Source organism: Arvicola amphibius, chromosome 5, assembly GCF_903992535.2.
Source record: "Arvicola amphibius chromosome 5, mArvAmp1.2, whole genome shotgun sequence".
NCBI classification, from domain to species: domain Eukaryota; kingdom Metazoa; phylum Chordata; class Mammalia; order Rodentia; family Cricetidae; genus Arvicola; species Arvicola amphibius.
Window position 1 is genome coordinate 141,706,684 of NC_052051.1, and position 22,657 is coordinate 141,729,340.

Consider the following 22,657-nt stretch of genomic DNA (forward strand, 5'->3'; position numbering starts at 1 on the left):
TCCTGAGTAGTGGAATTAAAGGTAAACACCTCTACTGCAACAAATAAATAGAAAGAAAGAAACAACTAATTCTGTAGAGGTGGCAACTCTCCAGAGGTAGAGAAGGCAGATTTCTGTGAGGTCAGCCTGGTTACAATAGTGAGTTCCACAATAGCCAGAACTACATGCTGTCTTTTGTGGCCCTGTCTCAAAAAACAAAACAACAACAAAAAGACTATTAAAATAAACAGAAAATTTTTAATTTTTACCTCTTTTTTTTTCAAAATAAGATTTTGTTCTGAAACCCACACCAGGCTTGAACTAACTTTGGTCTCCTGCCTCCATCTCCTGACAGATATGAGCCATCCTATCTGGATTTTTTTTATTGGAAAAAATTAGATGTATTTATGAGTACTTTGCTTACATGTATGTATGTGCACCAAGTGTGTGCTTACTGCCAGCAGAGGTCAGAAGAGGGCATTAGATGCCCTAGAACTGAAGGTATGGATGGTTGTGAGCCACCATGTGGATGCTGGGAACTGAACCTGGATCCTCTGCAAGAGCAACAAGTGCTCTTAACCAATGAACCATTTCCCTGGCTTTAAACAGCACACACACAACAACAGTGAAGGTGGTTACTGAGACGGCTTCAGCAGTCGACAGTGCTTGCTTCAAGCCTGACGAGCAGTTTAGTTCCTAGACAGACACACACAGAGTGTGTGTGGGGGGGTTAAATAAATAAATGGGCTTTGGGTTTTGTTTGTTTCAGTTTTTCCAGATGGGGTTTCTCTGTATAGCTTTGGAACCTGTCCTGGAACTAGCTCTTGTAGACCATGCTGGCCTCGAACTCACAAGAGATCCTCCTGCCTCGGCCTCCTGAGTGCTGGGATTAAAGGCGTGCGCCACCACCACCACCCCGCATAAATGTATTAAATAAATAAATTTACCTTCTTGAGATAATTTTGAAAATAGTAATCATTCAGCAGATGTTTATGGACAATGTCTTTGTCCATTTTCTTTATATAACAAAGTGCCTGAGGCAGTGAGCTTTATGAATTAAAAAGCATTCTGCTCTAGGCTGACTCATAACAGTTCACTCTGAGAGGAGCTAATCTTTTCTTAGATCTACTTCAGTCCCCTCCAATGAGGCCCTACCTCTTAAAGTCCCAACAACCTCTCAATACCCTCCAATTGGAGTCAAGATTGCAGCAGATAAACCTGGAAGCAGTCTAGCCCTGCAACGCCCTCCAAATGGCATCCAGTTATGTTAGTGAATGTGTATGAACTCCACTCAGGCCTGGGTCTCACAGACCCCAGCCTGCTGAACCACTTCCAGTCCCTGTGCATCTTTGTTGGATGCGGCCTAAGCTCCTGGAAATCTTCCAGACATCGCTTCACGTGTGGAGCCATGCAGGTTCTGTAGTCCCTGGTCTGCCATCTATCTTCACGCTCTGACCCTAGCCAGGTTCCCTTTATGGCTGCCTCCTGACTGTTGAACTATGTGTGGAAACAAAACCTCTGTCCACGTTCATCAGCAACTACTGGAGGCCGGGTTTGAGTTCTCCTATATGCTCAGGCCACGCCCAGTTAGACAAACCACTTCCTGTTGCCTGAGTCAAGTGTGGGACTCTCAGCTGCTTCTCCTGCACCGTGTCTGCCCGCATGCTACCATATCGGAAACACGATGGTAATGGATTAAACCTCTGGAAACGTTAAGCCACCCCAATTAAATGTTTGTCTTTTATAAGAGTGTTGTGCTGGGAGGAGGTGGCAATCCCAGCTCTCGGAAGGCAGAGGCAGGTGGATCTCTCTGAGATCCTGACCTGAGCCCGGTCTACAGGGTGAATTCCAGGACAGCCAGGACTGTGTCTCAAAAAAAGAAAAAAATGAGTTGTTTTTGGTATGCCTAGATCACGGAGTCCACACCCCGCCCCCCAAAACCAACGAGGAGACCGAGTCCTGTATGTAAAAAAGCAAAGAGCTTTTATTCTTACATAAGTTCGTGAACTGGAGCTCTCTTGTGTCCAACGAATTGGCGAGCCCAGAGTTCAGTTGGGGTTGGGTTTTAAATGGCAAAGGTAGGGGTGAGAGATTTCTAAGATTCAGAACCCCTGATTGCCTGGCATATGTCGAAGGGTGTCCTGGTAAAAAGCTATGGGTGTGTGCTGGCAGGTGATCCTATCTATAAAGGTTGGAACGTTAGGAATTTCCTTTGGAGTGTGTTCTGGGTGGTGCCTCGCAGTCTCGGTTGTGGTCTTTCTTGAAACCAGGTATTGTCTTAGGGTAAACTACTGAGACTCGGGCCTCTATGGAGTTTATCATGGCTGGGTCTTACAGCCGTGGTCATGGTGTCTCTTCAGAGCAATAGAAACCCTGTCAGAAGTTGGAACCAGGGACTGAGATAGTGCTGGGATAGGCCAGACTGTGCCTTTATTTTAAGGAATATGGACTTTGGGACTGTGGATTAGGAAAGGAGTTGACCGCTTTAAGTGTTGCTTAGTGGGACATACTTGTAAAAACATGGAAGACAGTGGTGCTAAATTATTGAACTGTGGGGGCCTGGCTCAAGAGAAAAATATTAATATGTTGTCTAAAGGGAGTGGTAACCTTGGGGCAAGATGCCACCCAGCTAAATTCCAACTAGTGAAAAAGAAGAAAGGCTAAGGGATGGTGATGGGGCACACTTTTAATCCTAGCGCCTAGAAGGCAGAAGCTGGTGAAGATGTGATTGAACAAGAGGACCATGTTCCATCCGCAACGAGCAGCAGAACTCGGAAGCTTCAGCCATGTGGTTTTGGAGTTAAGAGTAGAAAGGGTTATAGAATTTCCCTCAATGACTACAGGAATCCGCTGAGCCAGACATGTGTCAGGATGTCCCTGAATGGAGACCTAAAGAGGCCATTCCATGAAGCTGTGAAGGGAAGCTGAAGCCTGGATTGCCTTGGAGACCCCAAGATATTGGAGATGCCAGAGCCATGAGATAGCTGCCGAGGAGGGCTGCTGACAGGGAGTGGAACCAGCCCAAGAGAAAGAAGTGTGTTGCAATCAACAAAGCTGGAAGGAGTGGGATATAAGAAGAGCATTTTGACATGACATGAAGATGCTGAGTTTGGAATCTGCCCTGCTGGTTTTCAGTCTTGCTTTTGTCCAATATTTCCTCACTATCCTCCCTTTCCTCCATTTGGAATGGGTAATACATATCCAGTGTCATTATATGTTGGGAGTATGTGATCTGTTTTGTTTTGTTTTGTTTTGTTTTGTTTAATTTTACAGGCGGTTACAGATAAAGAGACTGGCAGACTCTCAGAAGAGACTATGAACTTTAGTTTAAGTTTGGGACTGTTACAGACTATGTACAGTTCTGAAGCTGGACTGAATGCACTTTTGCACTTGACATGGCTACAACCCTTTGTGGGCTAGGATGGAAGGTGATGGCTTGAAAAAGATGGCCCCCAAAGGGAGTGGCACTATTAGGAGGTATGGCTTTGTTGGAGTAGGTGTGGCCTTGTTGGAGGAAGTATGTCACTGTGGACTTTGAGGTCTCAATGCTCAAAATACAGCCAGTGTCTAAGACCACTTCCTGTTGCCTGCACAAGATGTAGAACTCTTAGCTACCTCTACAACACCAATGTCTGCCTGCACGCCGCCATGTCCTGCCACGGCGATAATGGACAAAACCTCTGAAAAAGTAAGCCACCCCAAATAAATGTGTTCCTTTATAAGAGTTGCCATGATCACGGTGTCTCAAAACCCCAACCAAGACACTGGGAAATGTGCATTAACCATGGCTTACCATACTTGCTGTTTATTCTAGGAGGATCCGGAGGTGTGAACTGGGACTTATGATTGTTTATTTCCATTGCCAAGAATCACAGAGGAAGTACACTTCTGTGCAGGTTGATGAAGGTATTCTGAGAGAAGTTTAACTGAATAGACCTACCCTGAATGTGGACAGCGCTATCCCATTGGCTGGGGTCCTGGACTGAGTAAAAAAGAGAAATGAGGGCTGGGGAGACGGCTCAATGGTTAGCACTGACTGCTTTTCCAGAGGTCCCAAGTTCCATTCCCAGCAACTCACAACTGTCTGTAATGTTAGGTATTTCTAAGACGAGTCTTTCCGCCAATGCAAATAATTCCAATCAGACTAAATTAAACCAAATAAAAGATGCTCATGTTTAATGCAATGCTCCCAGGTTGCCCTGGGAAAGCATGGTGAGGGGAAAAGAGAAAAGAAGAGACCACGTGTTCACTCTCAGGCAGTGGGGTGGGGGGGCAGTTTAAATAGCCTGTGGGAGGGTCTTGACCTTCCCTGGGGAGGGGTTACCATTTGGCAGGCTTTCTTGACCCTCCCTGGGGAGGGATTTTATGCCAGGAGCTTGGGTGAAGCCCCCAGGCAAATAATCCTGCCTTTGAATAAAGGGGTGTTAGGAAGCTGAGGTGATGCTTCCAACCGAACATCTAACTCTAGTTCCAGGAGATCCAACATCCTCACACAGACATACAGGCAGGCAAAACACCAATGCACATAAAAAAAATAAAATAAAATTTAAAAAGAGAGAGATGAAGTGAGCATCAGCATTTCTCTGCTTCCTGATTGTGGGCACAAGGTGACCAGCTGCCTCATGCCCCTGCTGCTGTCTCCTGTAATGATGGATACTATCAAACTATGAGCCAAAATCAATTCTTCCATAACTCATACAGGAATGAACAGAAAGCCTTACACTTGGGAGTCAAGAAAAGTTATTTCTCCCTCACACTCAGAGGAAAGTGCTATCTTAGACCTGGGAGGAACCCTGTGTGCCTGCCTCTATTGAGAGACACCATTAAAATTATTTATCATTTAAGTTTACGAGTGTGCAAGCCTGGAATGCCAGTGCCCTCAGAGGCCAGAAAGCATCAGCTTCCCTGGATGAACCACCTGGCATGGTTGCTGGGAACTGAACCCAGGTCCATTGGAAGAGTAGCACTTGCTCTTAACCACTGACATTTCCCTCTGAACATTCTGGTGTTGGGCTTCTGACCACATGGTGATGTGGTTGACTGCCTGACCTCTATTTATCTCATGGGGTCTAGCTTGGGAGAAGCCAGAGGACAGGTGAGCTAGGGACCTCAGGTGGACCTTTCAACCGTGCTTATCCATTGCCCACTGCTCTGTGCTCCAGCATCAGCATCGAATGCCTGGAGAAACCTTTAAGTATTTCACTTGGGAGTGTGTAAAAACAAGAATTGGTTAGGGATGGTGGGCTCATGCTGGAAAGTAACAGCACCTGGAGAGTACTGTCTTAGCTTTAGGTTGTGTGTGGTATGTGTAGCACAGGGTGGTAGCAGGACACTAGCTACAAAAAATGGAAAATAGGTTAAGAGAACAGAAGGGTATTTTTTTGTATGTGTGCTGGGAACAGAACACAGGGCCTCATTTGCTAAGCACATGCTCCACCAACAAGCTGTTCGTTCCTAAAGTACCAAGGAATTCAGGGTTGCCTCAGTAATGTTATAGGGAGTAGTTGAGTGGCCTATATACACCGGCCAACCTACCACAGCTGGTCAGTTGGGCAGGCTGGTGAGGGCACTCCAGAGGCTTAACTGAATACACTGACCCTGAGTTTGGCTGGGCTCCTGGACCAAGTAAAACAGAAATGAAAAGCTCCAGGTTCCATGAGGGATCCAGTCTTGAAGAATAAGGAAGAGAGTGAGAGTCCTCTGCTGCCTTCAAGAGTGCACATGTACACACACACACACATATAAGGTAGGGAATGAGAAGATGTACTGATGTCAATTTCTGGATCAGCCCCTGGGAAGCTGTGCAGAGAATCGGTGTAAGTATGCAGCACTGCCAAGGCGAAGGGAAGTCTCTGCTGTAATCCACACCATAATGGAGCTTTAACCAAGACAGGGACAGAAGGCAATTGTCTGTGAACAAGATTAGCAGGCTGTGAACATGGGCACAGAGCTAAGTAGAGGAAGCAGGAAGGCTTGAGTTCCCAGTGAATGCAAAGCACGTGGAAGTGGGAATATAGATCATGTCCAATTCTGGAGGCTAAGGATCCAGTTAGGGATGCAGATTTAGGGTTTGAAGAACTGAAGGGGGAGAGCTGGCCTGGGGCTTAAGAAGTTGCATGTAATCAACTTCAGGACATGACCAAGACTTGTACAGAGATGAGATCAACCACAATCAGTATGTCAAAACCAGAGGCCTGAGATTTCGGAATCTCTAGAAACAGTTGGAGCAAGCCCAGCGATGTCCAGTCTGGGGAGTCCACAGTATCACTACTAGAAGGCCAGCGATGTCCAGTCTGGGGAGTCCACAGTATCACTACTAGAAGGCCAGCGATGTCCAGTCTGGGGAGTCCACAGTATCACTACTAGAAGGCCAGCGATGTCCAGTCTGGGGAGTCCACAGTATCACTACTAGAAGGCCAGCGATGTCCAGTCTGGGGAGTCCACAGTATCACTACTAGAAGGCCAGCGATGTCCAGTCTGGGGAGTCCACAGTATCACTACTAGAAGGCCAGCGATGTCCAGTCTGGGGAGTCCACAGTATCACTACTAGAAGGCCAGCGATGTCCAGTCTGGGGAGTCCACAGTATCACTACTAGAAGGCCAGCGATGTCCAGTCTGGGGAGTCCACAGTATCGCTACTAGAAGGCCAGCGATGTCCAGTCTGGGGAGTCCACAGTATCACTACTAGAAGCCACATGGCTTTCTATGATTATGGTTGTAAGTGAAAGTCTTTCTGAGCCATTTTGGGAGGGGATTAAGAAAGGTGTGGACCATGAATGAGAGGAAGGGGAATGGATTTTGTGGCAATTCTTCTGACACAATGGGAAGAAGCCTGCTGTGGTACTCTGGGGTAATAAGCATTTTAGGAAGGATACAGCAGGAACTCAAAGTTACCCAGAAGCCTTGGCATACAGGGTAAAAAGGAACATAATGCAAGCAGACTTTTAAAGGATGAAAGAGGTGAATCTGCCTTACTACCTGGAAGCATTGCTGCTGTGAGCATGGCATGGTTTGAGTTTCTCCAGCACTAAGAGGGTTACGAATGTTCCAAACCTACCACTATTGTGCATATTAGACAGGGAATAAGGGAGAAGCCACAAGTGGTAAGGAACCTCTGACACCTTTACATAAGGAAATTTTGGAGAAGACACAATGTCCAACACCAATGAGATGTTGAAAACTGCACCACTAAGCAATAATACTATTACAGATGGTTTACCTAAGTGACGAGAGCAATACTGTAACTTTTCTGTTGCTACTTTTGCCTAACCACTACTACTTAGGATAGAAAGCATACTGAAGGATAGCTGAAGCCAAGTGACCTGTATTTTGAACTGATTTCCACTTAAATATTAATTTCTAGCTATAATAAAATTGAATAAACCCATGAGAAAATATTCACTATTTAAATTGGAGCTGTCCTGATATAACACATACACACACACACACACAAACCAATGGTCTATTTAATAAAAATATTTAATGCTGCCAAAAGGTATAAAAATACATTAGGAATGGCAGTACAATACAAAGTAGTCTCTTCTAATTTATTTCCTTTACATCTTTTCTACATTTCATACATGTTAAAAAAACACGTCAAATTAAAGGGTTTGCGAGTCTTCTGCTGGTGGTGGTCTTCATCCCCTGGATGTAAAGCTTACTTTGTTACTTTGTAAACAGACAACCGGTGAGGCGATCTACAGGGTGAGCGCGCCTCGCTTTAGTTTCCGGAGTGGGCTTCGGTCTTGCTTTGCACATCAAAGGTTCAAAATTTATAGCTGCAGAATAGTCTCAAGTCATGAATATTTAGGTGTCTGTCAATCTTGGCCTAAAACATAAAATAAGAAGTCATCTATTCAATTCATATTTACCACACACGGAGATGTACACAGATGCAAACATGAAAGGACTAACACTGAACTGAGAAGTCAACCAAAACCAATCCGACATATCACATCCAGTCACACAAGTGCTTCCCCAAAGGGCGGGTTTCCAGGGAGAAGTGCTGTGAGACAGACCTCTTCAATAATCACTCAGTCTTTTAGGCCGTCCTGTCCTACTTAAGAAATGACCTCTACATAATTTACCAAGAGACAGACAAGTTTAAAAAATAATGTAGTCACAAGAATAGAGCAGGATTTTACTATATGTGTTAGACTTACCCACAGTCTGATTTCAATGCAAAAGTCTAATCCCGTTTGGACAACCACTGTCAGACTGCTAGAAAATTGAAAGTCTGGACATAAAGTTGGCTTGTACACTTCAATTGCTATTTTCAGCCTTTGTATTTTCTCCTGAAGGATAACACTAATGACTATAACTACTAAAGTAAGTAAAACATGACAGGTTCAGTGCATTTTAATGCCAAAAGTAAAATGAAAAAAAAGAAAAAAAAAAGATAAGGCATTTAAACAAAGAGACGGGGCTGTGACTTTTAAAAGCAGTAGCTTTTGCTATTTCACAATTATTTATCAGTAAGCAAACCCTTTGGGAGGTTATTTCCATTTTTTTTGCACCGACTCCCTTACCCCACCCCACCTCCTTCTCTCTCTCACACACACACAGGCTACCAAAGTAAATGCTTGTTACTTTTGTGTCAGCATGCATAAACAGGAAATAAAACAGCTCTCCAGCATTTAGGGTCTCCCTCCCCAATCAAGAGAATGAAGATTCTTCTTGCCTACTGGCTTGTTCCTCAAAAGGTAGCAGCTCCTGCGGTGGTCTACTAGGTCTTCTTTCCCAACACTGATTACTCAGCGCTGACATTAAAAAAACCAACCACTTTAGATGTCATGGGTCACAGAAAAACCATGACGCTTACTTAAGACTCTAGAGCCTGGAACCAAAGTGGTTGGTTCCCACTGCAGCCAAATGTGGGCTTAACAGGGAGGGGATGAAGCCATGCTTTGGCACCGAAGACATCTAGTACTTCATCGCCGCAAAGTATTTTAAATGGGATTCCCCCCTCCCACTTAATAAATGAAATTTGTTTGGATTTTCAGTTAAGAATAGGCTGTCTATCTTTTCCCCACTTAAATGGCTGGTTTAAATAAATACTTGAAATAAGGAACAGCGGTGTGACATAATGAGAACATCCCCAGTCTTGGAGTTTGTATCTCAAATTTATCTGCACTAAACAGGGTGATCGTATATCATTTACTTCCGACTTAAAGGATGGTACTATCTATCTAAAGTGTCATGTAGCCTTGATTTAGATTAAGTATCTAAAGTGTCAGCTGCTGGCAAAGCTACAGATGTTCAACACACACACAGCTGCCCTTTCCTATGGTTGGTTAAACACACATTTACCAAGAATAATAAATTTGCCACTTAATAATAGACAAGCTGTTGTTTTTAAAACTCATTACTTCCTAGCAAATAGTGTTTAGAGGTAACAAAGTTAAGAGGAAATCGTAGGGAATAGCTTTATTTATAAGACTATAAAAGCAAGTGGGATTTTTAGGAAATTCTATTATTTACTTGAACAGATCTTTACCACTTTATTTCTAATAAGGCAAAAATAAAACAGGTCTACACAAATCAAGTGGAATCAAGAGCTGTGTGGGTGTTCTGGGTATCAGCTGTCTTCATGCTGCTGCTGTAAACACTGGAATGTTCTTCCCTGGTCCATGGCAAAGGGAAAGTCATACTGCATTAAAAGTTGTTTTGCAGCTGGGCAATGGTGGCGCACGCCTTTAATCCCAGCACCCGGGAATCAGTGGCAGGTGGATCTCTGTGAGTTCTAGGCCAGACTGGAATACAGAGCAAGTTCCAGGACAAGCTCCAAAGCTACACAGAGAAACCTGTCTTGAAAAACCAAAAAACAAAAAGTTGTTTTGCTATGAGACATTTACACTAGCATTCTGAGATCATCCAAGCTAACCATGGTAAGCCAAACATGCTTTAGAGAAACTTACCCAGGCTTCCTCTCCTGAACTTCCCAAACTCAAAGACTTTTTAAAATAGTCATTTAAAATATCAACAGCATCATGGGTCTGAAAAATCTATGCCTAATGAGTGACTACAAAGAGTAAGTCGATGCTTCTCAAAAGTGGTCTCTGTAAAGAAAAAGAAAACAAAAAATTCCCATGCAGTTCTCCTTGTGGCAGCCCCAAACAAAGCAGGTAAGGTGAAAGCAGAGAGCATCCGGAGCAGACTATAGGAGATGGCCTCACACTCGCTGCTCAAACCACTGTGAACGTTACAACCAAGCAGAGCTCCCAAGTCAAAACGCTCTCTGACAGGCCATCCACAGACGTCAGAGCTCTCTATACTGTATGTGAGCCTTCACAAAGCCCATCAGGCAGGTCAAGGTTTCCATTCAAGCACTGGTACACTGGCAAGCAGTGACAGCAGGGGAAAAAAAAAAAACAACTTACAAAGGACAATGGGTCGTCCCTGTAGTGTTTGTACAGAATGCCTTGACGCTGTCCCAGGGCCAAGTAAGGAGCACAATGGCTATGTAAAAGTCCTTTGACTGGGGATGGACTCCCAGGCAGAGCAGGGATGGAGGAGGACATAACCTGAGTTTCTCCATCCATACTCAGTGGGACAGTTATCGAGCTGTAATCCCAGGTATGAATGCTAGACTGTTGATACTGTCTGATAAAGACAGAAGACCAGCTGTGGTGGCTCATGCCTTTAACCCCAAGTACTTGGGAAGTAGAGGCAAGTGAATCTTCGTGAGTTCAAAGCCAATCTGGTCTACAAAGTGAGTTCCAAGACAGCCAGGGGTGTTACACAGAAAAACTCTGTCTTGAAAAATCAAAAGCCAAAAACAAAAGCAAGCAAGCAAACAAACAAACAAAAAAACCCAAAAAACTGAAGACCAGCATGAAGAAGAAATGGTATCTGACCCAAACAAGTGATTTCAAGGAAAGGAAGAAATGAACAGGTCTCCTGTGGAATAAGACATGCCAATAGCCAAGGCCTGTATTTTAAGTTATGAGACAACAAATTTTATGAGGAAAAACATTTAATTTCAGGTTTTTTAAAAAAGCATATCTAAGATTCTGTGACAAAATTATATAAAGGAATATCAAAAATAAGAGACTTTATTCGCTGTTGGCATATAAACAAAATGCGCATTTTTCTTGGCACTTTCCTCCAAACCGAACAGATGGACCAAGTTCAGCCAGATCAAAGGAGCCCTTCCTTCCTACCTGACACCAGACACATAGAATCCATGCCACAGCTATATGTGCTACTCATCAAGACCAAGTATAGAAAGAAGTATAAATGGAGCTTGACTAAAAGCCTATTGACATCTTATCTGAACATTTAAATAACAGGCTCCACATCTAGGGACATCTGATTTAGGACAACAATTTCAAACGATCTCCTCAGGATAACAGAAAGCTGTGTGCAGTAGCGTGTGCCTGTGGTGTTAGTTGCTCAACAGGCTGAAGAAGGAAGATCATTTGAACTGAGGAGTTTAAGGCCATGCTTGGGAAACAGCTAGGCACTGCTTCAAAACAAAACAAAAAATGAATAAATGAGTAAATAAACCCACCCAAGGGCAACCAGAAATAAAGATTTGCATGTGTATGTAGAAATTAAGGCAATGCAGATTTTTAATCCGGGGAAATGACTTGATAGGCATCTCAAGAGATGTAAGTTTGTTAAGTGAATTGTATACAATGCCCAATAAAAGTCCTTTCCTACCATCAAGTTCATCTCTATGTAGAATCTAGCCAGAGATATTTTGTAAGGAATCAGCAGGAGTCTTTCTGGGCCTGGCAGAAAACCCCGGAGCTGGAGCTGGAAGCTGAAGGAAGTGGTGTGAAAACCAGGGCTGTTCCGGGCCGTGACTAAAGATGTGGATGTATTTTTTAATTCATAACATCAACTCTGCTTTATTTAAGAGAACAAGCCAAGTGCATGTAGAATGAACTCAGGGTTAGGACTCTTCCCCTCGTGCACCTGGAAAGAACAGCTTGTTTGAAAGGAAACTGACTAATACTGATTTTTCCTTTTCCTATTCAATCTTTGGTACAAATGCTAACACATAATGAAATGAATAGAAAGATAAAAGAACCAAGATTAAAAAGTGTGACAAATGTGTAGAGTCTCTGCTAAACATGAAAAACTGTCTTTCCATATACGTATGAAAAAAGAACTGTATTTTTACACTTCCTGTTGGAGCAACCATAGATAGAAATCAGTAAGCAGAGAGAACTCTGTACCTTGTTAACCTGGAAAAGGTATACGTAACTGCAGGTGTGACCACTGGTCATGGTATTAAAACAAGGCAGGAAAAGATAGGAATTAAGGATTCTTTAAATAGTAAATCCCTTTTAAAAATACCTTCTCTTTTCCAAATTTATTAAGGAAGACAGAATTTGGTTACCGCCAAACTATTCTTTTTTTTTAATATTTATTTATTATGCATACAATATTCTGTCAGTGTGAATGCCTGCAGGCCAGACCTCATTACAGATGGTTGTGAGCCACCATGTGGTTGCTGGGAATTGAACTCAGAACCTTTGGAAGAGCAGGCAATGCTCTTAACCTCTGAGCCATCTCTCCAACCCCCCGTCAAACTATTCTTAATGAGTTAAAATCAGTAAACAGCACGAGACTGGTGCACAGTTTAAAGATTGTTAAAGATGCAGAAGCAGAGACTGATTTCCCTTCTCTGGCTAGCACCCAAGATTGTATGGTGTCTCAGTAGCACAGCTCACTTCATACAGGCCAGGATGATACCCATGGGCACTGTAATCAAATACTATGGATATTGAGTAAGCAGCACAAAAATATTATTAAAGCTGCTGCGGTTAAACCCATCCTTAAGGATACAAGTCCTGCCAAAAGACACGAAGGAATCACTACACCCAATGTGTTCTCAGAAGCAAAAAGAGCAGCACTCAATGCTATCTCTAGAAGGCATAGCCTTCCTGGAAGCGCTGAGGAGAAGCTGAGGCTATCTTAATTGGATTCCTTTCTTTCTAGACAGGGTCTCAGTGTGTATCCCTGGCTGGCTTGGAACTTGCTATGTAGACTAGGCTAGCCTGGAGTTTACAGGGATGTGGGTGGGTGTCTTGGCCTCCTCAGTGCTGGGATTAAAGGTGTGCATCACCTTGTCCTGCTTTAACTGGAATCTTAATAAGGCCTAGTAGGCTAACATACTGCATTTTGGAAAAAACAAGCCCAATAAATGAAAAAGGCTCAAAACCAATAACCATCTAATTCTAAAGTGTAAGAGTCTTGCTGTTTAAATATCCTGCTTACCTGCTCTCCATTTCAAAGTTACAGGACATAGTAATACTGAATCAAGACTCCGGCATGTATTACATACCCTTATCTATTACTATACAATCCCACTTATATCCCCCACTCTCAGACTTTCAGTGAGGTTATCACATTCAAGACTGCTTCTCAAGGCCACTCACAATTCCTAGCTAAACCTATGGTTTTCAAACTGCATTCAATTAACTGTTTCGTTTAAAGTAATTAAGCCTTATAATGCAATCTTACATGATATATAAGAGACAAAGGAGAGGTGCTGTCCTAGTGGACTGGAACCTTTGACCACCTGGGTGATGTTCCCGAAATCCAAAGCAGAGTCTCTGAAACCACCAAACCCTAATTAGTGGTTGTGGTTACACGCTTTACAAATACTCATTACAAAGGTAAGGGACAATATAAGTTTGTACACCAACATACTATTTATTGAACTTAGAAAGAACTTGAATTTTTTTACTTCAAAATTTTAGTCTAATGAGCTGAAATCATTAAATATAAAACACTGGCTCCTCTTCCTTACTAATCATAAGTTACCCGGTTCGGGTAATTACATTAACATTTTCACAAAAAAGGAAAAAAAAAAAAAAGAACAGTGTAAGTCATGCATGGGCTTTACTTTACAGATATCAATTTCTTTTCTGCTAACCACTTCAGTTTTTTGAGACAGTGTTTCTTGCAGTCCTGGCTGGCCTTGAACTTGTGGTCCTTCTACCTGTATCTCCCAAGTGCTGAGACTTCTTGTTTTCTGACCTCCCCTCCACTGCCTCCTTTTTTTTTCTTTTCTTTTCTCTTTTTCTTTTTTTTTTTTTTTTGGTTTTTTTGAGACAGGGTTTCCCTGTAGTTTCTAGGGCCTGCCCTGGAACTAGCTCTTTTAGACCAGGCTGGCCTCGAACTCAGAGATCCACCTGCCTCTGCCTCCCGAGTGCTGGGATTAAAAGCGTGCGCCACCACCGCCCGGCTTTTACTTTTATTTTTAAAGACAGAAACCTGCTTTAAAAATTTACAATCTTGGCTGGCTTCAAACTTTTGAGCCTCTCGCCTTAGCTGCCTGAGCACAATGTGTGTCATCACATCCTGCAGAAAACAAGTTTTTGAATTTTTAACTAAGTCTTGATCAACTGTCAATTGACTATCCCAAAAGGGAGAATTTTCCTTCAATGACATTTTTAGAAAATTTTTGTCTGTTTTCTTTTTATTTTAAAATAAACCATAAAATACAAAAGAAATAAAAAAAAAACGTGTAGTAGAAATAGCTTGCTCAGTTTCAACTGCCTCTATGAACGTCTGCCTAGGAAAGGGAAAATGTATCCAGTATACAACTGAGTCAACATACAATTTATTTTTCTATGGTAACAGATTTTCAAATTGAACTTTTAAAGTACATTTAACTACAAAAAGTAAGTTTAAATAGGTACTTATAAAATATATTTACCCTAAAATGGTTACGCGTATAAAGTTGTAATGCCCATTCCAACAGTACATTACATATTACACACATCATTTTCTCTCCATTAATAATGTAGAAAAAAAACCACAACGTTTATTGCTTATATCAAGTGCAGGTTAAAATCCAGAAAGCCTCCAAAAGCCAATCCTTGTGATAAAGGATTTCTCAGTATTGTCAGTGAAACATGATGCTCGATGTGTGAACACAGCTGTAAGATGTAACAATTTCAACAAGGATGTTTGTCTTTATTTTGAGTCAATGACAGTTTAGGTCTCAGAGGAACCTGCAGTGCTGAGTCCTGAGATGTTGAGCTTGTGACTGTAAATATCCCTTATCAGGTTGATGTCTAGTCTACTGAAACATTTTTGGGGTATGAGGCATTTGCTAACAATCCCTTGAGATTAATACAGCACTGTCAGCTACTAGTGCAGAAAGGTGCTGGGTAAAACTGTTTGTTTATAGGATATTTCACTGAAAAAACAGTGTCCATCCAAGCAAAGCACCAACCAAAATGACTGACACAAACCCCATCCTAGTGAGAATAGGTTGCCAATATAACCACCTTTTTCTTTTTCGTTCAGTTTCATTTAGCCTCTGTTTCATCTGCTGCACCTTCTGAGCTGTAGTAGCCTTTCTGTCCTCTCGAATACGTTTCCGCAGAATACTGTAAAAAGACAGAAACAAATTACAGCAAGCCGTAACTACACTGACACAGGGGACTGGCCACCAACAAAACAAAATTTCATTCAAACAACGTAGCAATAAAGGGAAAAAGTCAAACTGTTCCACAAGACCAATGATACGCTGACAATTCAGGTATAAATTCTGGCATACTTTTAGTAATACTGTACCAGGACCTGAAGGTAAGTCAGATATTTTTTTCTTTCTTTTTTTTTTTTTTTTTTTTTTTTTTGGTTTTTCGAGACAGGGTTTCTCTGTAGCTTTGGAGCCTGTCCTGGAACCAGCTCTTGTAGACCAGGCTGGTCTCGAACTCACAGAGATCCGCCTGCCTCTGCCTCCCGTGTGCTGGGATTAAAGGCGTGCGCCACCACGGCCCGGCTCAGATATTTTTTTCAAAACTGTCTGTTTCCTCCTCTTTCCTCTCTTTTTCCCAACCAGCTGAGAGGGAAAAGACTGGAGGTTCTTCAGCATCTGCTCCTCTTGTGATAGCATTCAAAAGCTCAAAGCTCTTTGACAATACTCGACTATTTCTATGAATGCTCTGTTTGGAGGGTGCCCACTTGTCTGTCTGACCATACAAATTTCTAGCTCCCATCTTCCTGTCCAACCTGGAAGTCCATTTCACTAAGAGGTCTCTGACATCCAGGGCACCCAGTCCTCGATTCAAAGAAGACTGGCCAATGTCAACATGGCATGTTCTAGGAAAACATTCTCACAAAACCCATCTCTTCTTACTTACATGTAACACCTGACCAGCTTACCAGCTTCAATCTTGGCAGTGGTTTTTGTTTTTGTTTGTTTTTGTCTTTTCATAACTGTTTTATTTAATCCGGCAGTGATTTTTTTTTTAAGTCAGAGCTCTGAACATTCGGCCTGATTAAAAACAATCTTGAGTGTCTTTTCAGTGTCTACTAGATCACAAGACATTTTCTGGTCAGAATGTTTAACTTGAATCTAACCAAGAAATCCAAACTATAAGGCATTCTAAAGATCAGAGGACAAGAAGGAGAAGAAAGTGTAGAAACGTTTCCAGACGGAGGAGCCCAGCATCCTTCACTCAGACACACGCATGAGCCTTGACTCATCTACGTCTACTGGTTGACTTTTAGAGATTCTCATTATGTAAAGCCCGGCTTTCCTGGAACTCGAGATTCTTCTGCCTCAGCCTCTGGAGTGTTTGGGTACAGGTATACAGCTCTGAATTATTTTCTTAATTGAATTACTGTGCTTGTGTGCATGAGGGGGAAGGAGGGAAGAAGGGGAGCAAAGGAGGGAGAGAACCTATAGAGGTCAGAGGACAGCTGCTCATTTAAAAACAAACAAAACCCCCAAAAGACAGGGTTTCCAACCAGGCTGGCCTCAAATTCGGTGTGGAACCAATGATGACCTTAAAACTTCTGATCCTTCTGTTTCCTCCTCAAGGGCTGGAATTACTCATCTATTTTTGTATGCAGCGCTAAAGATGTAACTCAAGGCTTTGTGCATAGGAGGTAAGCACTGTAGCTCAACTACATTTTCAGTCATGAATTATATTGTCTTAACTACCAAAGTTGGGATCATAATAAATAAGCTATATGACAATTGTGTGTGCCTATATTGCTAAGTCCTGTGGTGTCTCACTTGGCCTTTTTCTTTTCTTTGTTTTGTTTTTTTTTTTTTTTTTTTTTGAGACAAAGTTTCTTTGTGTAACCATGGCTGTCCTGGAACTTGCTCTGTAGACCAGACTGGTCTCAAACTCATAGAGATCTGGTGCCTCTGCCTCCAGAGCGCTGGGGTTAAAGGCGTGCACCACCACAGACTGGCTTGTACTGGCTTTAATAAGACAGGAAACTCCTTGAAAGTATTTATGTCATTAAACAACACCCAAACACTTTGACAAAGTAAAACATGGTATTAAACATGGTAACAAAGGGTCTATACTATTTCACACATGCTGCAGTTAGTAAACAGCCTCATCTTTCTCAGTAGGTCGCTACATGGCACACACCTCTCATTGTTCTCTCCGGCGTTATCTTGCATCTTAGAAGAAAGCCCTGTTAGTTTTTCCTCTTCTGAGCCTATTTTCCTCCCATTGTACCTTTCAGTCACTGTTCTGCTCTGCGAATGATCACAAACAGGAGACAGATCTTCTTTGGAAAGTTCTCTCCACCGTTTCTAGGAAGAGAAGAGAAGTAATAAGTGCTGTGGAATAATCTTTCTGTACAATGTGAAGATGTGTCACTTGGGTTGGTTTAATAAAAAGTTAAACAGTTAATAACTAGGCAGAATTTTCAGGGAAGAGAGAATGCTGGTGAAAAGAAGGCAGAGATGGGAGGAGACACAGAGGAAGCAGGGAAGCAGAACAGACAACACACAGGTAAGGTAAATGAGCTTCAGGGCAGCACATAGATTAATAGAAATGGGTGAATTTAAGGTATAAGAGCTAAGCTAAAAACAAGCCTAACTTTCATAATTAATAATAAGTCTCATGTCATGATTTGAGAGCTGGCTGGTACCAGAGAAAAATCTGACTACACATAGTGCCAAATGTCTGGCCACATATATCCACGTAAGGCCTAAGAAAATTTATTTTAAAAAAAACAAAAAACAAAAACAAAAACCTTTAAAACAGAGTCAAACATGACTTCCAAATGAACACAGTCTCTCAGGTAGGCTCTTCAGCATAAAGAGATGCAGCTACCGGTCTCCACAGTGGCTGACAGAGAACACTGCAAATGCTCAGTAAAGTAAAAGCCAGTTAAGAGCACTGGCTGTACTTCCAGAGAACACAGATTCAATTCCCAGCACCCAAACATCTGGAACTCCAACACCAGCACACCAATGCACATGAAATAAAAAAATAATTTAAAAAAGGCAGATGGAGAAAACCTCTAAACAGGTTCCATTATTTCATTGTGTTTAACAATGTGACAGGCTTAAGAAAGAAAAGGAGTACAGATAGTCAGAAAACATGAACAGTTTATAAAGAATGAAGCAAAGGCTTTTTTTTTTTTTTTTTTGTTTTGTTTTTGTTTTTGTTTTTCGAGACAGGGTTTCCCTGTAGTTTCTAGAGCCTGTCCTGGAACTAGCTCTTGTAGACCAGGCTGGCCTCGAACTCAGAGATCCGCCTGCCTCTGCCTCCCGAGTGCTGGGATTAAAGGCGTGCGCCACCACCGCCCGGCCCAAAGGCTTTTAAAAAAAGGTTTTTTTTGTTTTTTTAAAAAGAATAAGCCACATAGAGATACACAGAGGTCTGGAACCTGACTTTAAATCTTTTGACTGTTAATGAACAATAGCTGCGGAGAGACAATAGATTATAAAAAAACTACTAAATTAAACCAACCTATATATTTTTTAAATGTCTTAACTGAAAAAAAAGTATTGGTTTGGGGAAGAGGTCATGCTTTTGTTTCCATGGGAAATGAAAGACTATGGGTTTATTCAAGGTTAATAGTGATCAGGTTTGATCACGGAGATGCCCTGAAAATCCTGGCTACAGACATAAAGAAATAAACCCAGACAAACTGCACAACAGGTGACGGATATTTTCCCTGCTCAAACATAAAGCAAAAAATCATCTTTGTCTGGCTTGTGTATATCACACAGTCCATACTTATATTAATACAGATGTATATGTTACCTTCGAAAGTTTATGTGTTTTCAGAACAAGGGGCCCAGACAGCAATGAAAACAGGTGACTGAGGCAATCCAACCTCTCAGATGTCTCTGTTACAGTTTCCTCAGAGTTCTGTATCCAGAACAGATTCAAGGTTGCTTTGCTGAGATGGTCCAGCCTCACAGACTATTCCAGTCAGGACTTCAAATAAGCCTTACATTTTCCCATCACACAGAGACTATACAATAGGTAGCTATATCAGGACTTGCCCATTACCTTAATTTTCTCAGTGTCTCCTAAACATGCCAATGCCCCCATACAACATGAAACAATCTATAGAGAAGTGAAGCCCACATTCCCAAGAGGGGGTGGCGGTTTTTGGTCGATCAGTGGGTTATGGATGTTTGTCATCATTTAGGTGGCTTGGTTACAAACTGTTACTGGTCATGGTCAAGAAAAAAACTGACACAGGAGATTAAATTCAGGAATCACTTTCTGAAGAGAAAAGGAAAACATAGTATAGAAATGATGAGGTAAAAGAGTAGATTGTTGAGTCTACTTTTGAACAACCACGTCTCTAACAGTTTACATTGCTATGAATTTTGATATATTCATACAAATTTAGAGTTATTTTTGTTATACTGAATGTATGATTCTACTCTTGTTTGGGGTATTGTGCTTATACAGTTAATTCTATTTATTTATTTATTTATTTTATTTATTTATTTGGTTTTTTGGGACAGGGTTTCCCTGTAGTTTCTAGAGCCTGTCCTGGAACTAGCTCTTGTAGACCAGGCCGGCCTCGAACTCAGAGATCCGCCTGCCTCTGCATACAGTTCATTTTAAAACGTAATGTAAAGCCAGGCAGTGATGGCGCATGCCTTTAATCTCAGTACTGGGAGGCAGAATCTTTGTGAGTTCAAGGCTAGCCTGGTCTACAAGAGCTAATTCTAGGACAGGCCCCAAAGCTATACAGAGAAACCCTGCTTCAAAACACACAAACACACACACACACACACACACACACACACACACACACACACACTGAAGCAGGGAACAGAAAGACGAATCTGACATTGGCCCTTGTCCTCTGTACATATGTATACCAGGACTTGGCCAAAAACACAAACATGTACACACACATAAAAATAATTACATTAAGCCAGGTGGCGGTGGCACAAGCCTTTAATCCTAGCACTGATACTATCTGATAGTAGTGACCGCGATTTACCTGTATATTTGAATCTCCTTGTGTGTACTTTGCTCCTTCTATTATAGCCATATAGGAGAATCTGAGCTGGTCTGGCGTCTGGATAAGTCCCATGCGATACTTTCTCATATTCAGTAATACTTGTTTCACATTAACATCCTCTCCTTTTTCCATCTGCAACAAGGGCAAAAGCAAGTTGACTGAGTCCAGGAAACAGAAACAATACAAGGTCACCTCTCAGAATTTAGCTGTGTTGTGGATCTTATACACCAGCTGTCAAAGCAGCACCTGAAGGGTCTCTAGATATTCACGCAATTCCAAACAATCACAGCAATTTCATTCGCTCTGGTCAATACTCAGTGAAAGTAAAGAGTCACACTTATTTCCGGCCAAAACAAGGGTAACTGCCCTTGGTAGTTTCATTTTCTCTCTTTCTCTCTCTCGCTCTCTGGTTGAGACAGGGCTTCTCTATGTTGCAGCTCGTGGAGACCAGGCTCCAGGCTGGCCTTTAACTCACAGAGATTCACACACCTCTGCCTCCTGAGGGTACCACCATGGTCTGGCTTTGTTTTTAATTTCTCAATGTGATTGATTTATTGTCCTCCCTCCCTTCCTTCCTGATTCATAGAGCAAGTTCCAAGAAAACCAGGGTTACACAAAGAACCCTGACTCAAAGAAAAGGAAAAAAAAAATAAACAACCCCCCTAAAAAGGGGGGGGGAAAGACAAAAAAACAAAACTAGGGTGATATAGATATGAATAATTTGCACTGATATGGATTTTGCTTTAGTGATTTAAATTTAAGGTCAATTTTGTTATATGCATATGTATTTCTTATATATTAAGGTATTGTGATTGTATAGTTCATTTAAGAATGTAATATATAATTAGGAAATATAGGTTAAGAGATAATCATCTAAAATAGTCAAGTTTGTGGTCATGCTAGTTAAGATTTTCTAGATATATAGATATATTTCAGTTAGATAGGCATTCCTAATATCTTTCAAAGACTATAGAATAAGGCATTTTAAATGTTTTAATAATTTAGGGTTTTTCATGACAATGAGACACATCTGCACCTGGCAGCACCAGCTACTTCAAGAGGAAGATGGGCATCAAAGAGGCTCCTTATGGAGTTTGATAGCCATTTGGGCAAGAAGCTGCTCTTGCTTGGACTATTACATAAACTGGACACAGAGAACCCTCAGAGAGAGGACTGCTGAACTTGCCTAAAGGTGAGATGATCTTTCGGGGTTCCTGATTCATGAAAGAGTCTGCGAGACATTCTGCAGGACACAGCAGATACTGACTGAACTGCCTTTGAAATTTCCTGCTTCATGGAAATGTCTGCTGGATACTATGGGCCTGAAGGCCAAAGATAGATGCCCCAGTAGTACAGAGGAACTTTGGGTGACTGTCCAGGCAGTAAGATGTCTCTGTGATTTCTAGAGTTTTGTAAGTTGCTTATTTCTTGTTTACTTAGGTAGTATTATATCTTTCTGGAGTCTTTGATGGAGTTGAAGAATGGATAGATATAGTTTTCCTTAGTTATGATAAAAGATAAATTAGATATAAATATTGTAACTGTAATTCTTACTTGATAACTGTTTTATTATATGAAATTTTACTATGTTAAAGCCTTTCTTTTTTGTTTAAACATAAAAAGGGGAAATGATGGAGGACTCTCATTGGTTAATAAAGAAACTGCCTTGGCTTTTTGATAGGGCAGGATTTAGATAGGTGGAGTAGACAGAACAGAATGCTGGGAAGAAGGGAAGTTAGTGAGATGCCTCAGGCAATTGCCATGCCTCTGCTCTCTGGGAGAGTTGCCATGAAGCCAGCCACCATGTCAGACATGCTGAATCTTTCCCGGTAAGACACCAATTCGTGGTGCTACACAGATTATTAAAAATGGGTTAAGCAAGATGTGAGAATTAGACAGTAAGAGGCTGGAACTAATGGGCCAGGCAGTGTTTAAATGAATACAGTTTGTGTGTTGTTATTTCAGGGCATATGCTAGCCAGGTGGCTGGGAGCAGGGCGGGAATGCAGCCCCCAGCTCATCACTACACTAGGGGATGCTGAACGACTAGATGATACAGAAATCAAGGCACAAAGTATTATCGATAGGTTTGATTCTATAATAAAAGGAGGGAGAAAGAAGGCAGGTATTAAAAGAGGCATGAGAACCTAGAAATCCCCTATGACTAAAGGTCATAAAAAGAAAGAATGGAAGGAGGCTGGAAGGATGGTTTAGCAATTGATAACACTAAATGTTCAAGTCCCAGCACGCACAAAGTCATTTACAGATAGTCATCTATCTATGATAGTAGTTTCCAAAGATCTGACATCCTCTTCTTCCTTCCATGCAGACCAGGCATGAATGCATGTGGTGCAGACATACATATGAGCAAAACAGAAAAGGAAGAGGGAGCTTGAATTGGTTGCGGCTGTTGTTGGTTGGTTTAAAAAAAAAGGGGGTATAGATCTTGGGGTCCCATA

The 22,657-nt window shown here is 41.8% G+C and overlaps 1 protein-coding gene across 5 annotated transcripts in view; it reads right to left on the bottom strand.

The window, feature by feature from the left end:
• Positions 1 to 7,440: 7,440 nt before the first annotated feature.
• Positions 7,441 to 22,657, bottom strand: part of Ptpn2 (protein tyrosine phosphatase non-receptor type 2) — a 60,202-nt gene continuing 44,985 nt past the window's right edge. For 2 of the 5 annotated variants that reach the window (XM_038329540.1, XM_038329537.1), the window contains 3 exons: positions 20,179 to 20,331; positions 17,340 to 17,506; positions 14,539 to 15,335 (listed from right to left, as the gene is read on the bottom strand). In XM_038329540.1, coding sequence (XP_038185468.1) covers positions 15,140 to 15,335; positions 17,340 to 17,506; positions 20,179 to 20,331 — 516 coding nt within the window. In that variant the 3' untranslated portion in view covers positions 14,539 to 15,139. Of the gene's footprint in view, positions 10,038 to 14,538; positions 15,336 to 17,339; positions 17,507 to 20,178; positions 20,332 to 22,657 lie in introns of those variants that run through there. The other 3 variants (XR_005285365.1, XM_038329539.1, XM_038329538.1) reach the window with 3 other exon arrangements.